Genomic DNA, 18,601 nt, shown 5'->3' with positions numbered 1-18,601 from the left:
TTCCTACCAGGCAAGGAGTTTCCGGGAAAATCATAGCACTGCTTTGCTGTATTTTACTTCGAGCGGACAATCCCCCCCCCCATCATACTATTCCAGTACGCATACGCATTTTATTGTCTTAATGCATATTTCCTCTTCTTCTTTTTCTTCTTCTTTTTCTTCTTCTTTTTCTTCTTCAACTTGCCTGCTCACTGAGAAAGGGATTGCACTACTCCTACCACTACTACCACCACCCATCACCACCACCACTCAGTGTATGTGTTATGGCTACAGAACCCGAGCAGGGGATACTTTCAGTGTCTACTTCAATTGAGTTTAGTGGCATAATTCATGTCCGTCCATAATCATTAAACCATTACTTGCATAACAGACTATGCCATGCGATGCGTCCGCTTTTTTCACGAGTTTAAATTTAAAGACAGATAATTCCGTCCTTCCTTTCTTTCTCGGAAATGAAAACAAGATGAAATCGAATCAAGAAATCACCCCCATCACAGATCTAGACTCAAAGCCGAGCCCAGACCCTAAGCCTCAGCATCAATAATCTTCAACTGCGGCCCAAAGTTTTTCCTCGTCCCCTCCATATAAACCTTCCACTTATGATGATCCCCCGCCACCTCGGCGTTAGGGAACGCCTTGCTCAACTCGCGACTGATCTTGAGAATACCCAGTGAGGCCTCCTGCGCCTTCTCGAGTTCCTGCTTCACAGCGTTTTCCTTGGGCTTGAAGGCGAGGATGGCGCTGTAGCGTTCCGAGAGGGCGTCCAGGTGGCGTTGGGTTTCGTCGGGGGCGAGGTGGATGAGCTTGGAGGTCATGAGGTTGCAGATCGTGCGGATGTCTTGCTCGTCGTCGATGCCGGCAATGATCCGGTTGAAGAACTCGTTGACGTGACTGAGGGAGAAGGCGCTGTCGATGGAGGCGTATAGGGTTTCGTAGGCGGACTGGGATGGGGTTAGTTGGTGTTGTTTGGTGGAATTTTGGGGGGTAAAGGGAGAGAGAGGTTACCTTGCGGAGCTCGAGGCCATCGTCGACTCGGTGGCGGAAGGGACCCATTTGGACTTCGCGGATGAGTTCGGGTTTGATTTTGGCGTCGCCGAAGACGGCGGGAAGGAGCTCGTTGAGGTGAGGGAGGAGAATGTCCATCTTGTTGTGAATGGCGGAGTTGAGGGTTGTCAATGCCAGACGGTGGTTGCCCAGATCGCGGTCGCTGAGCATGTTGACCAAGAGGGGGACAATCACCGGTCTCAGGACGTCATTGTATGTGTGGCGAGGGTCCGATAGGGTGTAACGGAATGCAGATATGACAACGCTGCGGATGCTCGGGTCGGGGCTGGAAAGATAATCCTAATGTTGCGTCAGTTATATGTGGTGACTTCAAGACATCTCCACTGGGTAGGATTACCTGGAAGTGCGGGATGTAAACAACCGGATCGATCAGGGCGAGCCGGCCCACGCATTCGGCACCGACAGCTCGGTTGTCTTCCTCCTCCGACACGAGTAGCAGCGCGCGCCACAACTTGATGGCTGAAGGGGCTACATCGGGTCGGACAATCTCGGGATGCTGGAGGAGTTCCTTCACGGAATGAAGAAGCAGATAGCTGTGCGGATTGCCCTTCTCCAGACCACCCAGGATGAATGGCAAGTAGGTTTTCACGTTGCCAGCTGCTGCATTTCCAAGAGCCGCCGCTGCCGCTAGACGAACCTTGTCCGACTTGGAGCCGAAGTGGGCGATAAAAAGTGGCGGTGTCAGCGAGCAATTGGAGCCCATCCGAAGACCAATTTCTCCCAGGATCGCAAGAGCAAGGCATTTACGTTGAGCATCTTGCGCGGTTTGCAGCTCTGTCATGAAATCCTCCATCTTGACCCCCAAGTTTGATCCACCGTGCACCAAGAGTGTTCCGATGGCCCTTCCAACCACAGACGTGTCGCCGTTGATGCCAACATCGCGCAGAAGTTTCTTCATGAGCGCTGCGCCAGCACCCTCTTCTCCGATGACTTTGACCAGCAGGAGCAGGGATTTGAGCACGGTTCCGACGAGCGAAGAGAAGACGATCGAGCAGAGAGCAGAGATCAGGTTGTCATTCACCAAAAGTGAACCATTTCCTGGAACAAGCTTCGCCAGAATGATCAGTGACGGTGCTAGGGAATGGAAATCGTCTGCGCTGATGAGGGGCAGAAGGCATTCTTCCAACTCCTTCATGGTCTTGCCATCGTAGTGGGTTCTGGTGGAAGGGTTCATGGCTAAGCTTCGGAGGGCCTCCAAGCTGGCGCCCCGCAGAACACGGTCAGACTTCCGCAGCTGCGCGCCAAGCTCCGTAGTGACTTCTCCAACCCACGCCGGGGTGACATCCGCATCGTTGGCGCAGAGAACGGCAACATCATCAACAGCCCGGATGGATGCGAGCCGCGTAGTCTCGTTCCTCAGTCGTTCTACCAAGACGGAGAGTCCCTTGAAGCGTCGGTCATGGGAGAGGAAAGAGGAGCCGTGCTCTCCAGATGTCCGGGCTAAAAGGACACCAAAGACGTGAATGGCCCGCTGGCGCACTTCCAGGTCGGCACTCGTGTCAGTGATGCGAGCATGGACGACATCATACAGCTTTTCCAGTTGTGATGCGAGATCCTGAGAGGCACTTGCGACTCGAGGCGGCGTAAGTGCTTTCACAATTTGCTCCACGGCTCCGAGTGCCTCACTGCTGACCTTGTAGTTCCTATCATTGACGGCTCCAATAACGCCTGGAATTAGCGCGATCAGGAACGGAAGAAGAGCGTCAGAGGTGTGCGTTTCGGCGACGGCAGCAATGAGGCCCAAGGTTTCGGTTTGAAGGGTTCCTGCACTGGTCGAGGTCCCGACCGAAGCGGAACTGCCCGAGAGAGAGGTCTTCAAAACATCGGCTATGGGGTCTTCGATCTGCTGGAGATGATCGGCCAAGCCACCGTAGCGAACGAGCGCCAGGCTCTTGAGCAGGACAATGATGGCTTGCTTGAGGGGTACAGAAGCCTGCTTCCACATCTTGACAACACTCTGCACGATGATCGGCACTGAGTGAGCCAATTCTGCCTGCGGACCAGACTTGGGAGAAGAGGGAACGACCACTGGAGTGCTGACGGCGGACGAGGTGCCGATACTAGGCTCGAAGTCAATCATACTAGCATCACTATCCTGGCGTCTCCTCTTCCGAGAGTTCTTCGAGCCACCCACGGACTCGAGGAATCCACTTGAAGTGATGATCATCGCACCTTCCCCAGTCTTCCGAACAAGAGCAGTCATGGTAGAAACCACTTCGAGCTTCACGCTTTCTTCCCGTTCCTTGTTGAACCTGGCGATAAGGGCGGGGGAGATTTGCTGATACAAGGAAGCATCCTCCGACGCGCGACCACGCGAGTAGGTAGAGATCACGGAATAAAGCAGCTTAGCTGCGCATCGGCGGACCTTCCAGCTCATGTCATCGATGTCACTGTATCCCCCTTCTTCCTCGAAATCCTCGAACTCATCGTCGTCGAGGTCCGGCTCCTCCGTTACGTCATCTTCAGAACCATCGTCTTGGGTCCCGCCCATTTCCTCATCTTCTTCGGCGTCGGCGACGTTCGGGTCGTATTTGAGGTATCGGAGGGCCGCATTGATGGTATTCGGCATGTACGACTGCATCTGGGTGCTGCAAGAGCTGATCAAGGTTTCCAGGGTGACCAGGGCGGTCTCTCGGAGCTCGTCCGCTTGCGGATCGTGCTCCTCATCGTCGGAGTAAGACGACATTGTGGCGAAAAGAGAGAAGTAGAACGGCTCCGAAGGCACCCAGGGCTATTGGCAAACAAAGAGTAAAGAAGAGGAGGGGGAGAGGCGGGGAGAGGGGCTGAAGTGAAGGGAGGTTGACGAGTCCAAGTCAACAGGCGACAGTAGTGGCTCCCGGTTCCGTGACGGAGCTGTTTGGGTCTTCGGGAGCTCTGGCCGACAATCCAGCCAAACCCCGCGCTAGTCCCGGTCCGGCTCGGCGTCCGGCCGTCTGTTTCTCCGGGCTCGGTTGGAATCACGTGACTTGATCGTCTCACGCAGAAATCAGAGGAGCACTTCTACTGTTGGAGGAAATCGAAAAGATCAAGCGAATTAGTGCGGGCTTGCTGCTTGGATGCCATAAGAGCTTGCAGGCCGCCCTGCTTCCGTGCCTTGGCCCGCTTTTTGCTGTTGGCATTGTCCGCAGCTTTATTCACTGCGGGTGCAGGGACAGGATCTGAAAGGGGCATGGTAGTAGTAGCACCAGCCGCAGACTGGCCATCAGGCATCGATGCTGGTATAGGAGTAGCTTTCACTGGCATGGCAGCACGAACTGCCTCCTTCCGAGTTGGCTTAACAGTACGTCGACGGCAGCGGAGACACTTCAGAATTGTAGCCCCGTCGGCGCCGGCTGATCTGGATGCTGAGTTCGAATGTTTCCCTTTCCTCTTGTGAACAGTAATAGTCCTGGTCCACTCGGGGTTTCTGGCGCTACCACATGCGCCGCAGAATGCATCCTTTTGCCGCTGATTCAAGGGCTTTCCTTCGTCGTGGATGATGCCATTGTGCACCGTCATCAAATAGGCCGCGGTGGATGGGCTGAGCGCATTGAGCGAGCTGGCGGCGCTTTTCAAAAACTCCAACCGGGAAGCATGGTCGCTGAGAGGCATGGCGGTATGATTTGGGGTGGGGGATTTAAATATATCCACGTAATGCAAAATGAAATAGGGGAAAAGCGAGCAGTACTTATCAATCAAGGTGGTGAATACACAATATATGGAGCAAGTACCTTAAAGTACGGAGTAGAAGGGAGGAACACTGAAAAAAAGCCCGCGGCGGGCGGTTATTGGCTCCGCCGGGGCCAAGCCACCCACTCAAACTCCCGCCTCGCCTTCACTCCGGCTCAGTATTCAGTATTGTCCGTCCAGTATTGTCAGCCTGTCAGCCTGTCAGATCTGTCAGTGTTCCTCCTCCTAGTAGTACTTCCTGCCTCCCCCATTCTTTCCCTCCTGACCAGGTCTCTCGTTTCTTCTCTCTTCTGCATCTGCTTCTTCCTCGATCAGCGCTCTCTTGCTTTTTCGACTTCATTCCAACTTCTCTCTCCGTGACTGTCCTGTCAAACGTGCTTCTCATTGGCATCCCCCTCATCTCTTCGTCTGAATCTGAGCTTTCCATACTTCATCACTTGAGCCAGCGCGTTCAGTCTGTCCGGTCTGGTCACTTTCCAAGACCATGGAGACTCCGGTTTCGGATCCCGCGTCCATCAGAGTCGCGCTCGAAGGCTGTGTATGTAACCCCCCTCACCCATTGCTGCTGGCTTTGTGCCTTCTGTTACTGACTGCCACAACGTTCGTTCGTAGGGACATGGTTGTCTTCACGATATCTATGCTTCAGTGGAGAAGTCGGCGGCTTTGAAAGGCTGGGATGGGGTCGATCTGGTCATCATCGGAGGTGACTTCCAGGTAAAACTCTTTCATCAAATTTGTTTTTCTTTCTCTACGGCTCTAACACCAGGTCCAGGCGGTTCGAAATTCAAACGACCTTGCTTGTATGTCGGTGCCAAACAAGTACAAGGAAATGGGCGACTTCCACGAATACTATAGTGGACAGCGCACCGCGCCGTACTTGACGATCTTCATTGGCGGCAACCATGAAGCTAGTAACCATCTCTTCGAACTCTACTACGGAGGATGGGTTGCCCCCAACATTTACTACTTGGGTGCAGCCAACGTCATCCGATGTGGTCCGCTTCGCATTTCGGGCATGTCCGGCATCTGGAAGGGCTACGACTACAGAAAGCCTCACTTTGAGAGACTTCCTTACAGCCGCGACGATCTCCAGAGTATTTACCATATCAGAGAGCTAGACGTTCGCAAGCTGCTCCAGGTTCGCACTCAGGTCGATCTGGGGCTGTCGCACGACTGGCCCAAGCAGGTCGAGTATGGCGGCGACTACGAGACCCTTTTCAGAGTAAAGCGAGGATTCCGCGAAGACTCTGAGAATGGCAGACTTGGTAGCATGGCCGCCAAGCATGTTCTTGATCGTTTGCGCCCGGCCTACTGGTTCTCTGCACACTTGCACGTGCACTTCGCGTCCCTGATTCAACATGGAGACTATGTTGTGCCTCAGCATCCTGCTATGAGACGGCAGGCTGCCATCGCTTCCAATGATATTCACCAGCCTCCGAAGGCCATTCACCCCTTCGGCCTGGACGGCTCTGCCGTTACATCTATGGTGTTTGGGGAGGACAACCAGCCGGGCGGCAACCCATTCTCGCTTCGAACTGCAGACATTGGCCTGGACAGCGCCGTGGAAGAGGAAAGCAACGCTGGTGAAGCAGAGAATACTCAAACGATATCCGATTCCGATCAAACTACTCAGGAAGCCCTTCCACGTTCGCTTCCGACTAAGCCTGCCATGGGGCTGTCGGCGTGGAACAATTTCCATGCTGTGGCTACCGAAGCAGAAGCCGCGGAGAACTCTCGCTTCTTGTCAGAACAAAGAGATGGGCAAGATTCTTCGCCCCCTGATATCAAGCACAACCTGACTTGGCGCAGAATCGATACCAATGAAGATGGATCTGGCCGGCGGGTGCTGAGTATTGAGAAGGACGGTGTCACTGAGAGCGGCAATAAGAAACAGAAGACTCAGCATGAGCCCGAGGCTGTCAAGAACTCCGATGAGATTGACTTGGACTTGGACAGCGACTCGGATGATGGCGTGACCGTCAAAGTGCAGCCTGTGATGGAAGCTTCCAAACCCGAAGTGGCTCCACCCGCGAAGCCTGCTACGGATGTGCTCCAGAGCAGCTCTGGAAACGCTCATACTGGCGTCCCTGACGACGTGCGTGACCAACTCCCCGCAAGTTTCGCACGCCCTCAACCAACCTTCCCGTCCAACGCGACTGGAGTCTCTGACGACGTGCGCAACCAACTCCCCGCCAGCTTCGCCCGTCCTCAGCCCGACCCCTATCCGATCAATGAACCTTTGCCGGCGGCTATCTCCAACAAAACTACCAGTTTTCTGGCGCTGGATAAATGCCTTCCGAACCGTGACTTCCTTCAACTCGTGGAATTCCACGCTATCTCTGACCAGGAAGGAGTTCAATCTGAGCGTCCCTACTGCTTACAGTACGACAAGGAGTGGCTTGCCATCACACGCGCTTTTGCCGATGACCTTCACCTCGGAGAGCCTGGCGCCAAACCCTCTGCCGACAAAGGTGACTCCCTCTACAAGCCACTCATCATCGAAGAAGAGAAGTGGGTGGAAGAGAATGTTGTCAAACCTGGAAGGCTACTCGTTCCTGAGAACTTCACCCAGACTGCCCCAGTCTACGACGCCGCAGTCCCAATCACCACTGATGAGCAACCTATGGAGTTCACAAACCCCCAGACTACCCAATTCTGCGAACTGATCGGAATCACGAACAAGTTCCACCTCAGTGACGAAGAACGCCAGGCTCGTATGGCCTCTGGTCCCCGCCCCGGCGAATCCAGAAGAGACCGCCCTCGTCGCGGTGGCTTTGGTTTCGGACGCGGACGTGGAGGTCGCGGTCGCGGCCGTGGCAACCGTCGCTAAAGCTTTAGGTTTTTTCGTCCATCTCATTTTCCGCCCTCTTCTCCAACTGAAGATTCCACATTTCTCTGCAATTTGATACAACTCAAAGCTCGAGAAATTGTTCCACAAACGAGGAAGTGCTGGGCACTTGCCTGCGTTGATTTACCTTAGTTACGATTTTCATACTGCAATTTCCCTCACATTGCCATATCTTGCAAATGATTCCACCAGACTGTTCGTTCTGTGATCACAAATTGCCTCTTTCTTTCTTTTTATTTTCTTGTTTAATCATCAAAACGAGCATGGCTTTTGTTGAAACCGCTTTCGGGTCCGTCGGTGACGCTCGCGCGAATATATGGCTCGCAAGGTGTTATTCTACAAGGCCGGGAGGGTCTTTTCGCATTTCTGTTCATTTCCTGATACTCGTGATATGATATCCAGTGACTTCTCGCTACTATCAGCTTGTTAATTACATTGCCCCCCCATCTACATAGGTCTACCTATCGGATTTAAGAATCCAGGGCTTCGATAAAATGAGATTATAACATCGCAAACCGAACTGTAAAATGTATCTTCATTCACGCATCTGCCTTTAAAAGACTGACAACACACTCAAGTAAACTATTCAATCTCTTCAATCCTAGGCCGCATCCCTTCACTTCTATCCGACAAAGGATTAATCTGAAGCCCCGCAATACGATCCCCCAACTCCAACCTCGGCTCCTCCTCATCTCGCACCCCAATCCCCATCCCCCACAACAACGACTTCTCCAACCAAGCCTCCAAACTCTCAATCAACACCCGAATATGCCCCCGAACAATAACATCCGTCTCACAACTCTCCACAAACTTCAAAGTGCGCAACATGTGCGGGATATTCCCCACCGTCGTCAGTCCTCGACTCCCCGCCTCGTTCCAGCCCTTCCCACCACTACCACCACCCGCAGCCATCTCATCCGACAGCGAGAACCCAAAGCTCAGAGCCTGGCTCCCCCGGTTTTCGCGATCCGTATCGAGAGCTTTCAGGATATCCAGGAGAAGGACTACGCTCGCGCGTCGGAGAATCGCGGACTCGATGTCTGCTTCGAGGGTGAGTGTCGCGAGCGCGAGATCCACCGCTGACGAGATTATTGCGGGGCCGAGGCCGGAGATATTCGTTTGGATTGCGGTCGCGAGGATAGATAGTGCGGATGCGCGCACGCGGAGGTCATCTGGCTCTTCGTCTGAGTTTGCGCCCGCGGCCCACGCGGAGATGATGTTCGCGGCGTGGGCCGCCTGTTCAGGGGATTCGGTGTCGGAGTCTTCGTCTTCGTCTTCCGCGTCGCCGTGGTCTGTTACTTCTTCGATTTTCGGTATACTCCATCCCGCGGGCATAACAGGTTCCCTATTCTGCCTCGCCTCGCGTTCTATCCGCCGCTTCTCTTTCTCGAGTTGCTGCTTTCTGGCCCGTTGAGCTTCCGGTTTATGCGCCCGTCGACCAGCGACGGCGATCATGCCTTCGGCGAGGATCTTTGCCGTTTCGCCGGTGAGCGCTTCGCCGAGGTCTTGGACGGTGCGGGTGAGGGATTCGCCGATTTTGAGGCGTTGGTCGAGGGTGTTGCTTTCCGTTCGGTCGATGTAGCGGTCCACGAGGGTTTTGATGACCGTGCGTGGGTGTCGGGATGCGAGGGTGCCGGTTAGTTTGATGGCATTGAGGTAGGTGAATTCGTCGTCGTTGTGGGTGGGGGTTTGAGGTGGGGAGGTGAGGATGGTGAGGAGGAGGGTGAGGGTGGAGGGGATGTCGAGGACCGGGGACGCTTTGGTGATGAGGCTGGAGAGGAGGGAGAAGCCTTCTGCCTGGATTGGGGGGAGGTCTGAGTTGAGATTTGCGAGGGCGCGGCGGTGCGTGTCGAAGTCGGATGTTTGGGGTGATGGCTTGGAGGGGCTCGGTCCTTCGGGGAGGGTGAGGTGGATTTCGACGAGCATGGAGGCGGTGGTTGCGGGCTTGGAGAGGGAAGAGGGGAGATGGGGAATCAGGTGTTCGAGCTTCGATTTGATGGCTTCGAGGGTTGGGAGTGTTTCTTGGGACGTTGTGAATTCGGGAGATGCAAGGACGGTGGATAGCAGACTGAACACAGCAGGTAGCGATTCGGCGGAATCTGCTTCCGCTGCAGCGTCTTCCTTTCCGGCGTCTTCGGGGTCGACGATGTTGGCCAGTGATGAGAGGGATACCGTTCCGGATCGCTGGCCCATGGTCCTCTTGCTCTGGTGGTATGCGCGGTTCAACTCGCCGTCGATGATCTGCTTGATGAGCTCGAGAACCCTGAGAGGGCGCCGGGAAAGCGCATCTTTGAAGTTCTCGAGTAGTGTTTCTGCCAATTTGGCGCTGACTAGCTTGTGTAAAATCTTGCTGAAGTCGTCTTCCTCCTTGGACAGCCGCAATCGGTCCAAAGTGCGCTCGCCAGTGGAGGGTTTCACGAGCCAGCTTTCACTGACGTAGAGGAAGATATCTGCTGTCCGTTCCTCGCTGCTGGGATCGGCGCCCAGCAAACTAACGAATAATTTGGCGCGGGACTGCAGTATGTCGACGAGTCGGACAATGTTGCGGTTCGATTCGCTGGGGTTGCGCTTTTGCAATGATACGCAGTGTTTCTTCGAGTCTGAGATGTAAGTCCAGGTGGGCCCGCCATCGTAGAGCAGATTATCGACGAGCTTCTGTAAAGGCTGTAACCCGACTGATATGCCAAAGTAGGTCTGTAATACGGTCAAGATCTTCTCGTGGAGTGTCGTTTGCTGCTGCTCCAGTGCATAGCATGCCAAGCCCCAGAGTGGGAGAAGGACTGGATGAACCACCCTTCTCACGAGGCTTGGGTTTGGAGGCTGGAGGACCAAGCTTCGCAGCCTGTCAACAGCTCGCAACAATAGTGAATCGTTGACTAGAATTTGCTCTGATGCATCATGTTCATCGTCATTAGGAGCTATCCAGGGTTTTGAGGCCGCATCAATTCCTGCGGTAAGAGCTTTGAAAATGGGCTCCAAGAATATCGAATGCCCGATAGTCCCAGGGGCCCCGTAGGCCCGCTTGCCGAGAATGCCGTTGCCGATAACGTATGCTGCAGTCTTCCTTAGATCTGGGTCATCGCCATCGATCAGTGACAAGAGTTGTGGTGCTATATTAGAAAAGTAGACTTTCGGATCCATGCCCTGTGGTACCGAAGACAAGAGGCGAGATGTCTGCATAATCGCTTGCACCGTGAAGACGGGACCATGAGATGCCTGGCTATGAGCTTCATTTCCCAGAGAAGGAGCCAACTGAGAGGCCAAGAAAACCATGGTTTGGACCACGCCACCAGGACGTAGTGGGATCTGGGACAGCTGGCTCGAGACTATGGACCTGAACCATGGAGCTGGGTCTGATTGCAGGAAGTTGGACAATGTCGATAGCAGAATGGGGCTGGGTGTCCTGCGGCGAGTCAGTAGATGCAAACACCCCAGATTATGGGCACATACTCTTCGATGATCCTGACCAAATCTCGGCCACACTCATCCTTCTTATCGTCTGAGAGAGTTCTCGAATTATACGCGAGATCCGAAACTGCGCTGATGATATCGCTCAGAATCCGGCCCCGGACCACAGGCTGGATACTCGGCCGCACATCGAATGTAACCTTCGAAAGAGCTGACCATATGTTCCCAAGCAGGAGCTCATCTTCAGGCTGGTCATGCGCGCGGACTTGCTGTTGCTGAGCAATGACACCCGCCGGCAACACCGAAATAACCCTCTGTTGCAGAGGTATACAGACTCCTTTCGACAGAGAGGGGTAAATGCCCTCGAGGGAAATCAGATCCAGCAGTGCATGCAGCATCCGACGTCGCTTTGCATCTTCCAGCGCAGCATCTTCCGTATCCTTACCATCTTGGATGGACGATTCGACGTCATTGGGCGGGGCGACAAAAGCGATGTGGATGCGACTTAGGATGTCCAAGGCTTTGGCGATAACCTCCCTCCTTATAAGTTCGATGCCTTTCTGTTCATTTTCATCGCATTGCGCCTCGCCTAGGATCTCCAATAGAGACTTCCCGCGGGACTTGTGGATCTCGTCTTGACTTCAAGTTAGCTTTGACACCCACGCGGCTGTTTGAGTGAGGTTCGCATGCCTCGTTGAAGGACGGGATTCAGGAACTCGCTGGCTTCAGCAAAAGCTTCCTTGATTCGTATTGAGTCGCCCATCTTTGGAAAAGATGAAAGGCCTCCTTTACCCCTATTTCCACATCTTCAGCTCCCTGCAATTCTTCTTCTTCTTCGAAGTCAGAGAATGAGATGGAAGTGATTACCTAAGCGACAAACAGCGAGTTAGTGACACGGCACGTGATACATGGGCTTATCTACTTTGGGCGTAGTCTGAAATTAGACAAGTCTAACTCGATGCCGTTAGGCTCATTTTCCTCCTCCGATGGAGCAGTCTCCAGGAGAGGACCCAACTGACTACGTCTACTACTCCTGAGTACTAAGTATTCTCGAGGTAGCTTTTTTCTGCGCCATTTGCTTCTATTAAAGTTCAACAGCCGGACGAAACCATCATTTGAGTACGTTTTGGTCAAATACAATGGAGCATAGCCTTACTTCGAGTTTAGAATATATATCTTCAACACCGAGGTCTCCTCTGGTGTTGTTGGAAATAAAATTAAAATCCAATTGATTGGTCTTCATTTAGGGGTAGTATCATTGCTATCCCAAGAGGTAAGTATCTGGACAGCTCAAGATTAACAAATCTGCAGTGGAACAGTGAGTGAAAGTCGAGATGTTTTGTACTTTTGACCCGGGATTCGAAATGGAAGAATCATCAGACAATAGCTAAATGTGGGGGGTAAGTTGATATTTTGCGGGGTCCTGATAGGCACCGTTATTGAAGTGCTGTAGGCATCCTTTAAGGGGAGGTCGACCTCCGGCGTCTTCTTATCTGCAGAACATTCTTGCCATTCCAATAATCCTGGCGTTAAACTCCCCAGTGAGATTGTCTGCTCATAGACACGTTGATATGGATCCCATGCCAGAGACTCTCTCATCCCAGGAAGGTTTTCTTGTGGCTTCTCACCAAAAAGTGTTATGGCTCTCAGCTTGACTTGTATCGTTGATAGTTGAGGCAGAGAGGGGGTGGGAATGGTAAGATATTGTAAGTCAATTGGTATATGTCTGATCATAGGTTCCTTCTGATGGATGGCCATTGGCTGCGCCGCTCGTGCGGATAAAAGTCCTATGTGGAGCTTAGAGAAATGGCTCTTCGTGATGTATCTCTCCTGAGCGAGACAGTATAGCCTGCTATCTTGTGGAACTAGCACGGGAGCTCTCTCTATTCGGGGAGAGTAAAGAGTCACAGGTTGTAACCATTCTACCGTAGGCTCTTGTAACTCGGTTCCTTTCATCAATCTGACACAGATATACTATGTTATGGAAACGATATGAGGCGTCAGATCGTGGAGTCCTCCATCGCGATGCCTCTTGTGCTTGAATTTTTGGCCATAATGTCCAAAGCTCGGAGGAAGCAGGAGGTTTTCGTCACGCACCAGTGCATGGCGGCAGGAATGTTGGCATATCTCATGTGGTATTTCGGGAGGCACCACGAATTCAAAAGGTATTGTGTGCTTTGGTCCTTTCTCTAGGGACCCGGGCTGCAGCAAGTATTTGGATTCAAGTGGCTGTTCCATATGAATGAAGGTCTGAGATGCTGTTGAGGGCGATAGTGGTATAGCGTTTTCACTCCTATCGATTTGTATATTGACTCTGCCTGAGACAAGCCAATTACTTCATGCTGGCCCTCTGCCCAAGGCTGGTAGACTTACTTTCGAGAGCAATACCCTGGCGATAAGGGGAAATGATGCAACATGCAGTGAAGAAACGCCCGTAGAGTCTCTGCGTGCTTCCTTGCGTGATTCTCATGAGTGAATTTATATTGTTCGGCGGCAGGTATACTTCCGTCGGGGTGCCATCATTTCGCCGACTGCCGGCAACCAGGGACAAACAATCAAATGGATGCTGGCTACAGCGTAGAAGAGAGCCTGACTATTCTGGTGCATTGTTATCTTCTTGATTTAACAACCTATAGGAGCCCCCTCATGTTCAACCATTGCCCGTCATTGATTCTCATATTCTGCCATTCTATGCTCAATAGTTGCGAAGCTGTCGGCAAGTGGCCGATCTGCCGAAGTATGAACCAGGCTTTCCCCCTCGCCCCTCGGCAAAGAATCGGCCTGCCGACAGCATCCCTCCCTCCATGCACTCACAGTCTAGGCTTCTTTTAACCCACCGCTAGGAACCTGTTGGTCCCGTGCAGAATTCACCGATCTTCCAATGCCCCCCGTCAAGAATCAGCTTAAACGCGAGAAGAAAAAGCCTACTGCGTACGTCATCGCTCCTACCGCCCCTTCTGCTATCCTGACTCGGACATCGCAGCTGCCACCGATGCCACACTCATAAGGTCAAGTGCTCCGGCGGACAACCATGCTCTAGATGCTGGCAGGCTGGGTGTGGTGACGAATGTCAATACGCTCTACGCGATCGCAAGCTCAAGGTACAAGAGAGGTGGGTATATATCACCTTCAGCATCTGACTGTCCCGCTTGGTTCTCATGTCTCTACAGCTACCTCGACGAACTGATTACCCAGAACTCTCAGCTGAAAGAACAGCTCCGTGCACTCAGTACTCCTCGAGACTCGCCGCCGCCGAATGCTCCTGGGGGTTTTGGACAACAAGAATCCTACCCGCCATTGCAAAATCCTCTCGTGGGGGAACGGGCTTGGTTCTACCCATATGATCCTTCTGCTCCTCCTATCTTCATGGGAGAAGCAGCGTGCACGGCATTTGCGACGCGCTTGCGCCAATTTCTGACGGGGAATCCCAGCACCGCTCATGTTACTCGAACACAGTATACCCCGGAATCCTCTTTGCTCGAAGGTGCAACCCAGTGGCCTGGTCTCACACAGGCTCGCCTGCTAGTTCGCATTGCTTCCAAACAGTTGAGTCGCATCTATCATCTGTTCTTACGCAAGTCTACGATTGAGCAGCTGGAAACGGTATATCGTACACCCTCACTCCGCGATGACCCTTCCATAACGTGCAAGTTCTTTGCCCTCTTTGCCTTGGGCGAAGTTTATTCCCGTCGGTCCAATTCTTCGCCGACAAGTCGAGTCCCAGGGACAATGTACTATGTGCGGTCAATGACTCTAATTTCAATCCTGCCAGAAAGGCCCGGGGTGATACATGTGGAAAGTCTGCTTTTGCTGGTGCGTCATCTCTCTCATACGTATTTCGCCGTTCTTCGAGCAACGTTAACCACGCATCAGGCCTTATATTCATACTTCTTGAATCGACGGCACTCAGGATACATGCTCATCGGAAGCGCAATGCGTCTGGCCCTGGTCCTGGGCCTAAATCATAACATCCCTGAGCGGCAATGCACGGATCCCGTGGAACGCCAGCACCGAGTTCGGCTGTGGTGGGCTATCTATATCTTTGACCGCATGTGCACATCCAAAATTGGCTTTCCTTTACAAATACGTGATGAAGATATACATATTGACATGCCTACTGATGTTATTGGTTCTGCCGCAGAAGAGCAATTCTCAGATACAGCCTATCTAGTGGCTAGTATTCGATTATCACAAATCATTGGTCAGACCATTGAGAAAATATATGGTCGGAAGCCGCACCCAGAATCGTTTTTGCAACGAGAACAACAGCTATTACTTGCTCTACAAGATTGGCTTAGATCCCTTCCGGACCACATAAAACTGAAGCCTGAGGATAATTCTCCACCGAAACACATTATTTCCCTACATTTGCAATTCAATCAGGTCAGCTCTACCCTGACTTGACCTCGAGTTCCTTTACTGATAAAGCCTAGTGTGTTATACTAGCCACTCGACCCATACTTCTTCACGCTCTTTTTCAATACAGTCACCGTGAGAATAACGAGGATATCCCACAGCCAGTCATCACGCTAAGTGAAGCCTGTATTCACGCTGCGCGACACTCGCATACACTCATTATAGAGGAATGGGTCAATGGGTCACTACCTATATACGGCTACTTCTCAGCCCACTATCTTTTCTCATCCTGCATTGCCCTGGTCATATCGGGGCTGTTATCACATGTCGGAAATACCACAGATCTCGAGTCCCTCGAGACCGCCACCGAGATTCTGCATCGGATGAGTGATCATGGTAACCTGGCAGCTACTGAATTCTATGAGAACCTCAAACGTGTGAAAGAAGCGCTACCGACAACCTCCGAAGACATCAATAATAATCACGAACACCCCAGCTATAGAATAAAACATTCTCTTGGATCTATTTCACTGGCAGCCGGTGATCAAGCCATCAGCTCTCATCCCATTGACACTCTACCTGCTACGGGATTTACAACTGAGATGGCCTTTCTGGAACCGACAATGCAGGAGTTTCTGGGCAGGCCAGACAACGAAATTGATCTGCTCAATCCGGACGATCTTTTGATCGATGGGTCTGCTAGTCTTGCTGCATGGCCCACTAACTTATGGGCCTCGTGATTCCTTTGGGCAACTCTTTTGTTGACAGCATAGAAACTCTTATCATAAGGATACAAACCTGATGCTGGTCATCGCAGCGTGTGGGTCTTCTTCAACTGGCGATGCTAGTGTACCAATGGATGGATGAGCCTCGCTACGTCATTCTACGCACCATGCATCGTCGCCGAATCCTGTCCGAGACAAGTCATGCTTGAATCTAAATTGCTTGCCCCATCTTGCAATAGTCCATAGCTGGCTGTCTAGTGCATCTATTCCAAGAAAAATCTGGATAATGGAGCCGCCGATCCGATCTACTGTTGCTCCAAAACACACTGAAAAGTGGTCGGAGCTTCAACTGGACTGAGATCTTCTCGTGGCTCTTTGCAGGTAGTATGACCCAGCTGGAGTGCTAGACTGAAAGGGGCGGGGTAGGGGGGCGGGGTTTATATAGCCAATATTGTCTCCGACCATATTAAGCGTGTAATAGAATTGGAATATACGGAGCATGATCATAAGAACCAGCAAATTGAATGGGTGTAGGCGCTGTGTATGGCAGACAGGGACGTATATGGGGTGTGGGGTGAATGCAGGCGTTCCCGGCCGGGGCTGAGCGCATGCCAAAAAAGGGCGGGCGTTCCCCGGTATCACGTGACGGCGCGTCGCGCGCGTGGCTCGAGTCGAGGTTCATCACGTCCTTCCACTCCCACTCCCTCCTTCCTTCCCATCCTCTGCGGCTGCGGCATCGGTCGGCTCAATCGACTCTGTGGAGGACTCTTTTTATTCTGCTCTGGATACTTGGTCATGGAATCATCCTTGTTGCCTCAAACTCCTGTTGGACCCGATGTCGTCGAAGATGTGTGGACGCGTTATCATGTGCTTTCCGGTGGCTACTCGGCCTCGCCTCTTTGCCTTCGGGCAACACCTATACAGATCTTACCCTCTTCAGCTTCTCAAATTCGGTCTTTGCACTTTGCCGGTGGTGAAGAGTAGGATGGAATTTGGGAACCTAACCCTAATAACCCCAGTCAGTTCGTTGCCATCTCGGCACAGTTTCACGGTCTTCGCATGGCGGATACACCTACTAGTTGACTCGATCCGCTGAGGATTGACGATACGAAAGGTTTCTGCAGTTCAGAGCCTCATTGAGGGCACAAAAGACGGCTTATCATGCGTTTTCAAGTTCCTGAAAAGGGCACGCGTCGGTTTGCCAATGCTGGGCGTTGCATGCCGGTCATTCTGGATGGTCACGCTATGCTTGAATGCTGGAACATTGGAGAGAAAGCAGGTGGAACATGTCGGGCACCTCTACAACGGGGATCGCCTTTGGGAGCAACTTATAGATGGCGAACACTACACTTTGACGGCAACTCTGGCTGCGAGTATCACTCATTACATGTGCCAGCTGATCGTCTTGAATACAACAATTGTCACTCGACTGCCTACACACGATCATCAAATCGGCATGTCAATGGATCCACTCGTCAGAACCAATATAATCTCTTAGAAATGCCCAGGCAGTCTCTTAGTGATTATACTGCAGCGAGGTTCATTTTCATGTCGAGGAGGATGTTTCATGGTTGCTATTGCCTTCCATGCAATGCAACCAGAATTTTGGCATGTTGTCACTTTCCGGCTTAAGATCAGTCTCTACCATGTAATGGTCCTACTCGCCATGCAGTCACTGTTGCTCGTCCGTGGTTCTTAGCTATCGGCCGTCCCGTGCATGTTTCCCACCTCGGGGGGCCTGGGTCCCTTGTACCTGCTTTCCACCTTTCAATTTCCAGTACTTCATATCCTTTGGAGGCTAGATGATCCGAAATCACGGCACCAGCCACTGATTTGTGCTTCTGTCGAAGATCCTGACCGACCGTGTTAACCGTCTCTTTGCAATGCAGATTGCAAATAGATTGATGGGCGCTGACACCGGCTACGATTTCGGTCGTAGCCCCTCCTTTCGGGGAGAAGAAAACGGTTTTTGATGATGTTATTTGTCCGTTTTGATCATTGCCCTCCGTCGTCGGTTTGACAGGAGAGGAAACAAAAACTTGTCTCTGGGGGTACTGTATCACACACAAGAGGTTGCACCGCGTGGCTCCGGAAAGTTACAAGACGGCTAGGTCGCATATTGGAAACTGGTTGGGGGATTGGATTTTGGGCCAAGGGTGTTGACTTGGGATAATCCGCAGTGGATGGGAGATGACTGCTCTCCACAGAGGGCGTGAGACATACTGGTGCTGCATGTCGTGTTCGCTGGACTATTCCATCTTTCGACCTTTCAACCGCTGCCAACAGTCACCGTACGATACTATCTCAAACAATTGTCTTGACAATCGGCAATGCGGCAGTTGAAGCAAATCGAGCCCTTTCCACTCCGTTGCGATCCCCAAGACCGTACCAGCGTTGATTGAAATGCCTTCTAACAATATTTGCCTTTGGATCGTACGGAAAGTTCGTCGTGGGACCTCTTGACAGGGGATCAAAGCCTTGCTTGTCCACTTCACTTTTCTGTTGTTTCTCTGGTAGTTATTGCTCTGGA

General features: G+C 52.3%; 6 protein-coding genes across 6 annotated transcripts; 3 read left to right on the top strand and 3 right to left on the bottom strand.

The window, feature by feature from the left end:
• Positions 1 to 327: 327 nt before the first annotated feature.
• On the bottom strand, positions 328 to 3,890 carry BO70DRAFT_366127 (TIP120 domain-containing protein). Its single transcript, XM_025544254.1, has 3 exons — positions 1,403 to 3,890; positions 1,006 to 1,344; positions 328 to 941 (listed from the first exon to the last, which is right to left on the bottom strand). Exons 1-3 carry the CDS (start codon positions 3,749 to 3,751, stop codon positions 525 to 527), a joined length of 3,105 nt encoding a protein of 1,034 aa, XP_025395265.1. The 5' UTR covers positions 3,752 to 3,890; the 3' UTR covers positions 328 to 524.
• Positions 3,891 to 4,063: 173 nt separating this feature from the next.
• BO70DRAFT_366126 (ribonuclease P Rpr2/Rpp21/SNM1 subunit) lies at positions 4,064 to 4,746 on the bottom strand (the record flags this gene model as incomplete). Its single annotated transcript, XM_025544253.1, has 1 exon — positions 4,064 to 4,746. Exon 1 carries the CDS (start codon positions 4,654 to 4,656, stop codon positions 4,066 to 4,068), a length of 591 nt encoding a protein of 196 aa, XP_025395264.1. The 5' UTR covers positions 4,657 to 4,746.
• A 472-nt stretch (positions 4,747 to 5,218) lies between these two features.
• BO70DRAFT_400370 (RNA lariat debranching enzyme) lies at positions 5,219 to 7,564 on the top strand (the record flags this gene model as incomplete). The annotated part of the gene is made up of 3 exons (XM_025546920.1): positions 5,219 to 5,272; positions 5,347 to 5,448; positions 5,507 to 7,564. The coding sequence occupies 3 exons, from the start codon at positions 5,219 to 5,221 to the stop codon at positions 7,562 to 7,564; spliced, it is 2,214 nt and encodes a 737-aa protein (XP_025395263.1).
• A 300-nt stretch (positions 7,565 to 7,864) lies between these two features.
• On the bottom strand, positions 7,865 to 11,794 carry BO70DRAFT_153807 (RTP1/Tango6 family protein). Its single transcript, XM_025538234.1, has 3 exons — positions 11,681 to 11,794; positions 11,033 to 11,624; positions 7,865 to 10,985 (listed from the first exon to the last, which is right to left on the bottom strand). Exons 1-3 carry the CDS (start codon positions 11,751 to 11,753, stop codon positions 8,165 to 8,167), a joined length of 3,486 nt encoding a protein of 1,161 aa, XP_025395262.1. The 5' UTR covers positions 11,754 to 11,794; the 3' UTR covers positions 7,865 to 8,164.
• A 2,077-nt stretch (positions 11,795 to 13,871) lies between these two features.
• Positions 13,872 to 16,312, top strand: BO70DRAFT_417415 (Zn(II)2Cys6 transcription factor; the record flags this gene model as incomplete). The annotated part of the gene is made up of 5 exons (XM_025547412.1): positions 13,872 to 13,921; positions 13,974 to 14,102; positions 14,161 to 14,803; positions 14,864 to 15,373; positions 15,424 to 16,312. The coding sequence occupies 5 exons, from the start codon at positions 13,872 to 13,874 to the stop codon at positions 16,084 to 16,086; spliced, it is 1,995 nt and encodes a 664-aa protein (XP_025395261.1). The 3' UTR covers positions 16,087 to 16,312.
• Positions 16,313 to 17,140: 828 nt separating this feature from the next.
• On the top strand, positions 17,141 to 18,012 carry BO70DRAFT_153791 (uncharacterized protein). The gene has a single exon (XM_025538233.1). The coding sequence runs from the start codon at positions 17,233 to 17,235 to the stop codon at positions 17,701 to 17,703; it is 471 nt and encodes a 156-aa protein (XP_025395260.1). The 5' UTR covers positions 17,141 to 17,232; the 3' UTR covers positions 17,704 to 18,012.
• Positions 18,013 to 18,601: the final 589 nt, after the last annotated feature.

The sequence above is a fragment of the Aspergillus heteromorphus genome, assembly GCF_003184545.1.
Source record: "Aspergillus heteromorphus CBS 117.55 chromosome Unknown BO70scaffold_36, whole genome shotgun sequence".
Taxonomy (NCBI): Eukaryota; Fungi; Ascomycota; class Eurotiomycetes; order Eurotiales; family Aspergillaceae; genus Aspergillus; species Aspergillus heteromorphus.
The sequence above is the reverse complement of the archived record's forward strand: the minus strand, read 5'-3'. Positions and strand labels throughout refer to the sequence as shown.

Bases quoted from the DNA above. Each gene is read 5' to 3' on its own strand.
- BO70DRAFT_153807 (XM_025538234.1), bottom strand. From the start codon at position 11,753: ATGGGCGACTCAATACGAATCAAGGAAGCTTTTGCTGAAGCCAGCGAG. The intron at 11,625-11,680 runs GCATGCGAACCT...CTTGAAGTCAAG, and splicing joins GAATCCCGTCCTTCAACGAG to ACGAGATCCACAAGTCCCGC. The intron at 10,986-11,032 runs GTATGTGCCCAT...GACTCGCCGCAG, and splicing joins TTGGTCAGGATCATCGAAGA to GACACCCAGCCCCATTCTGC.
- BO70DRAFT_153791 (XM_025538233.1), top strand. From the start codon at position 17,233: ATGCGTTTTCAAGTTCCTGAAAAGGGCACGCGTCGGTTTGCCAATGCT.
- BO70DRAFT_366127 (XM_025544254.1), bottom strand. From the start codon at position 3,751: ATGTCGTCTTACTCCGACGATGAGGAGCACGATCCGCAAGCGGACGAG. The intron at 1,345-1,402 runs GTAATCCTACCC...ACGCAACATTAG, and splicing joins TTTACATCCCGCACTTCCAG to GATTATCTTTCCAGCCCCGA. The intron at 942-1,005 runs GTAACCTCTCTC...ACCCCATCCCAG, and splicing joins ATGGCCTCGAGCTCCGCAAG to TCCGCCTACGAAACCCTATA.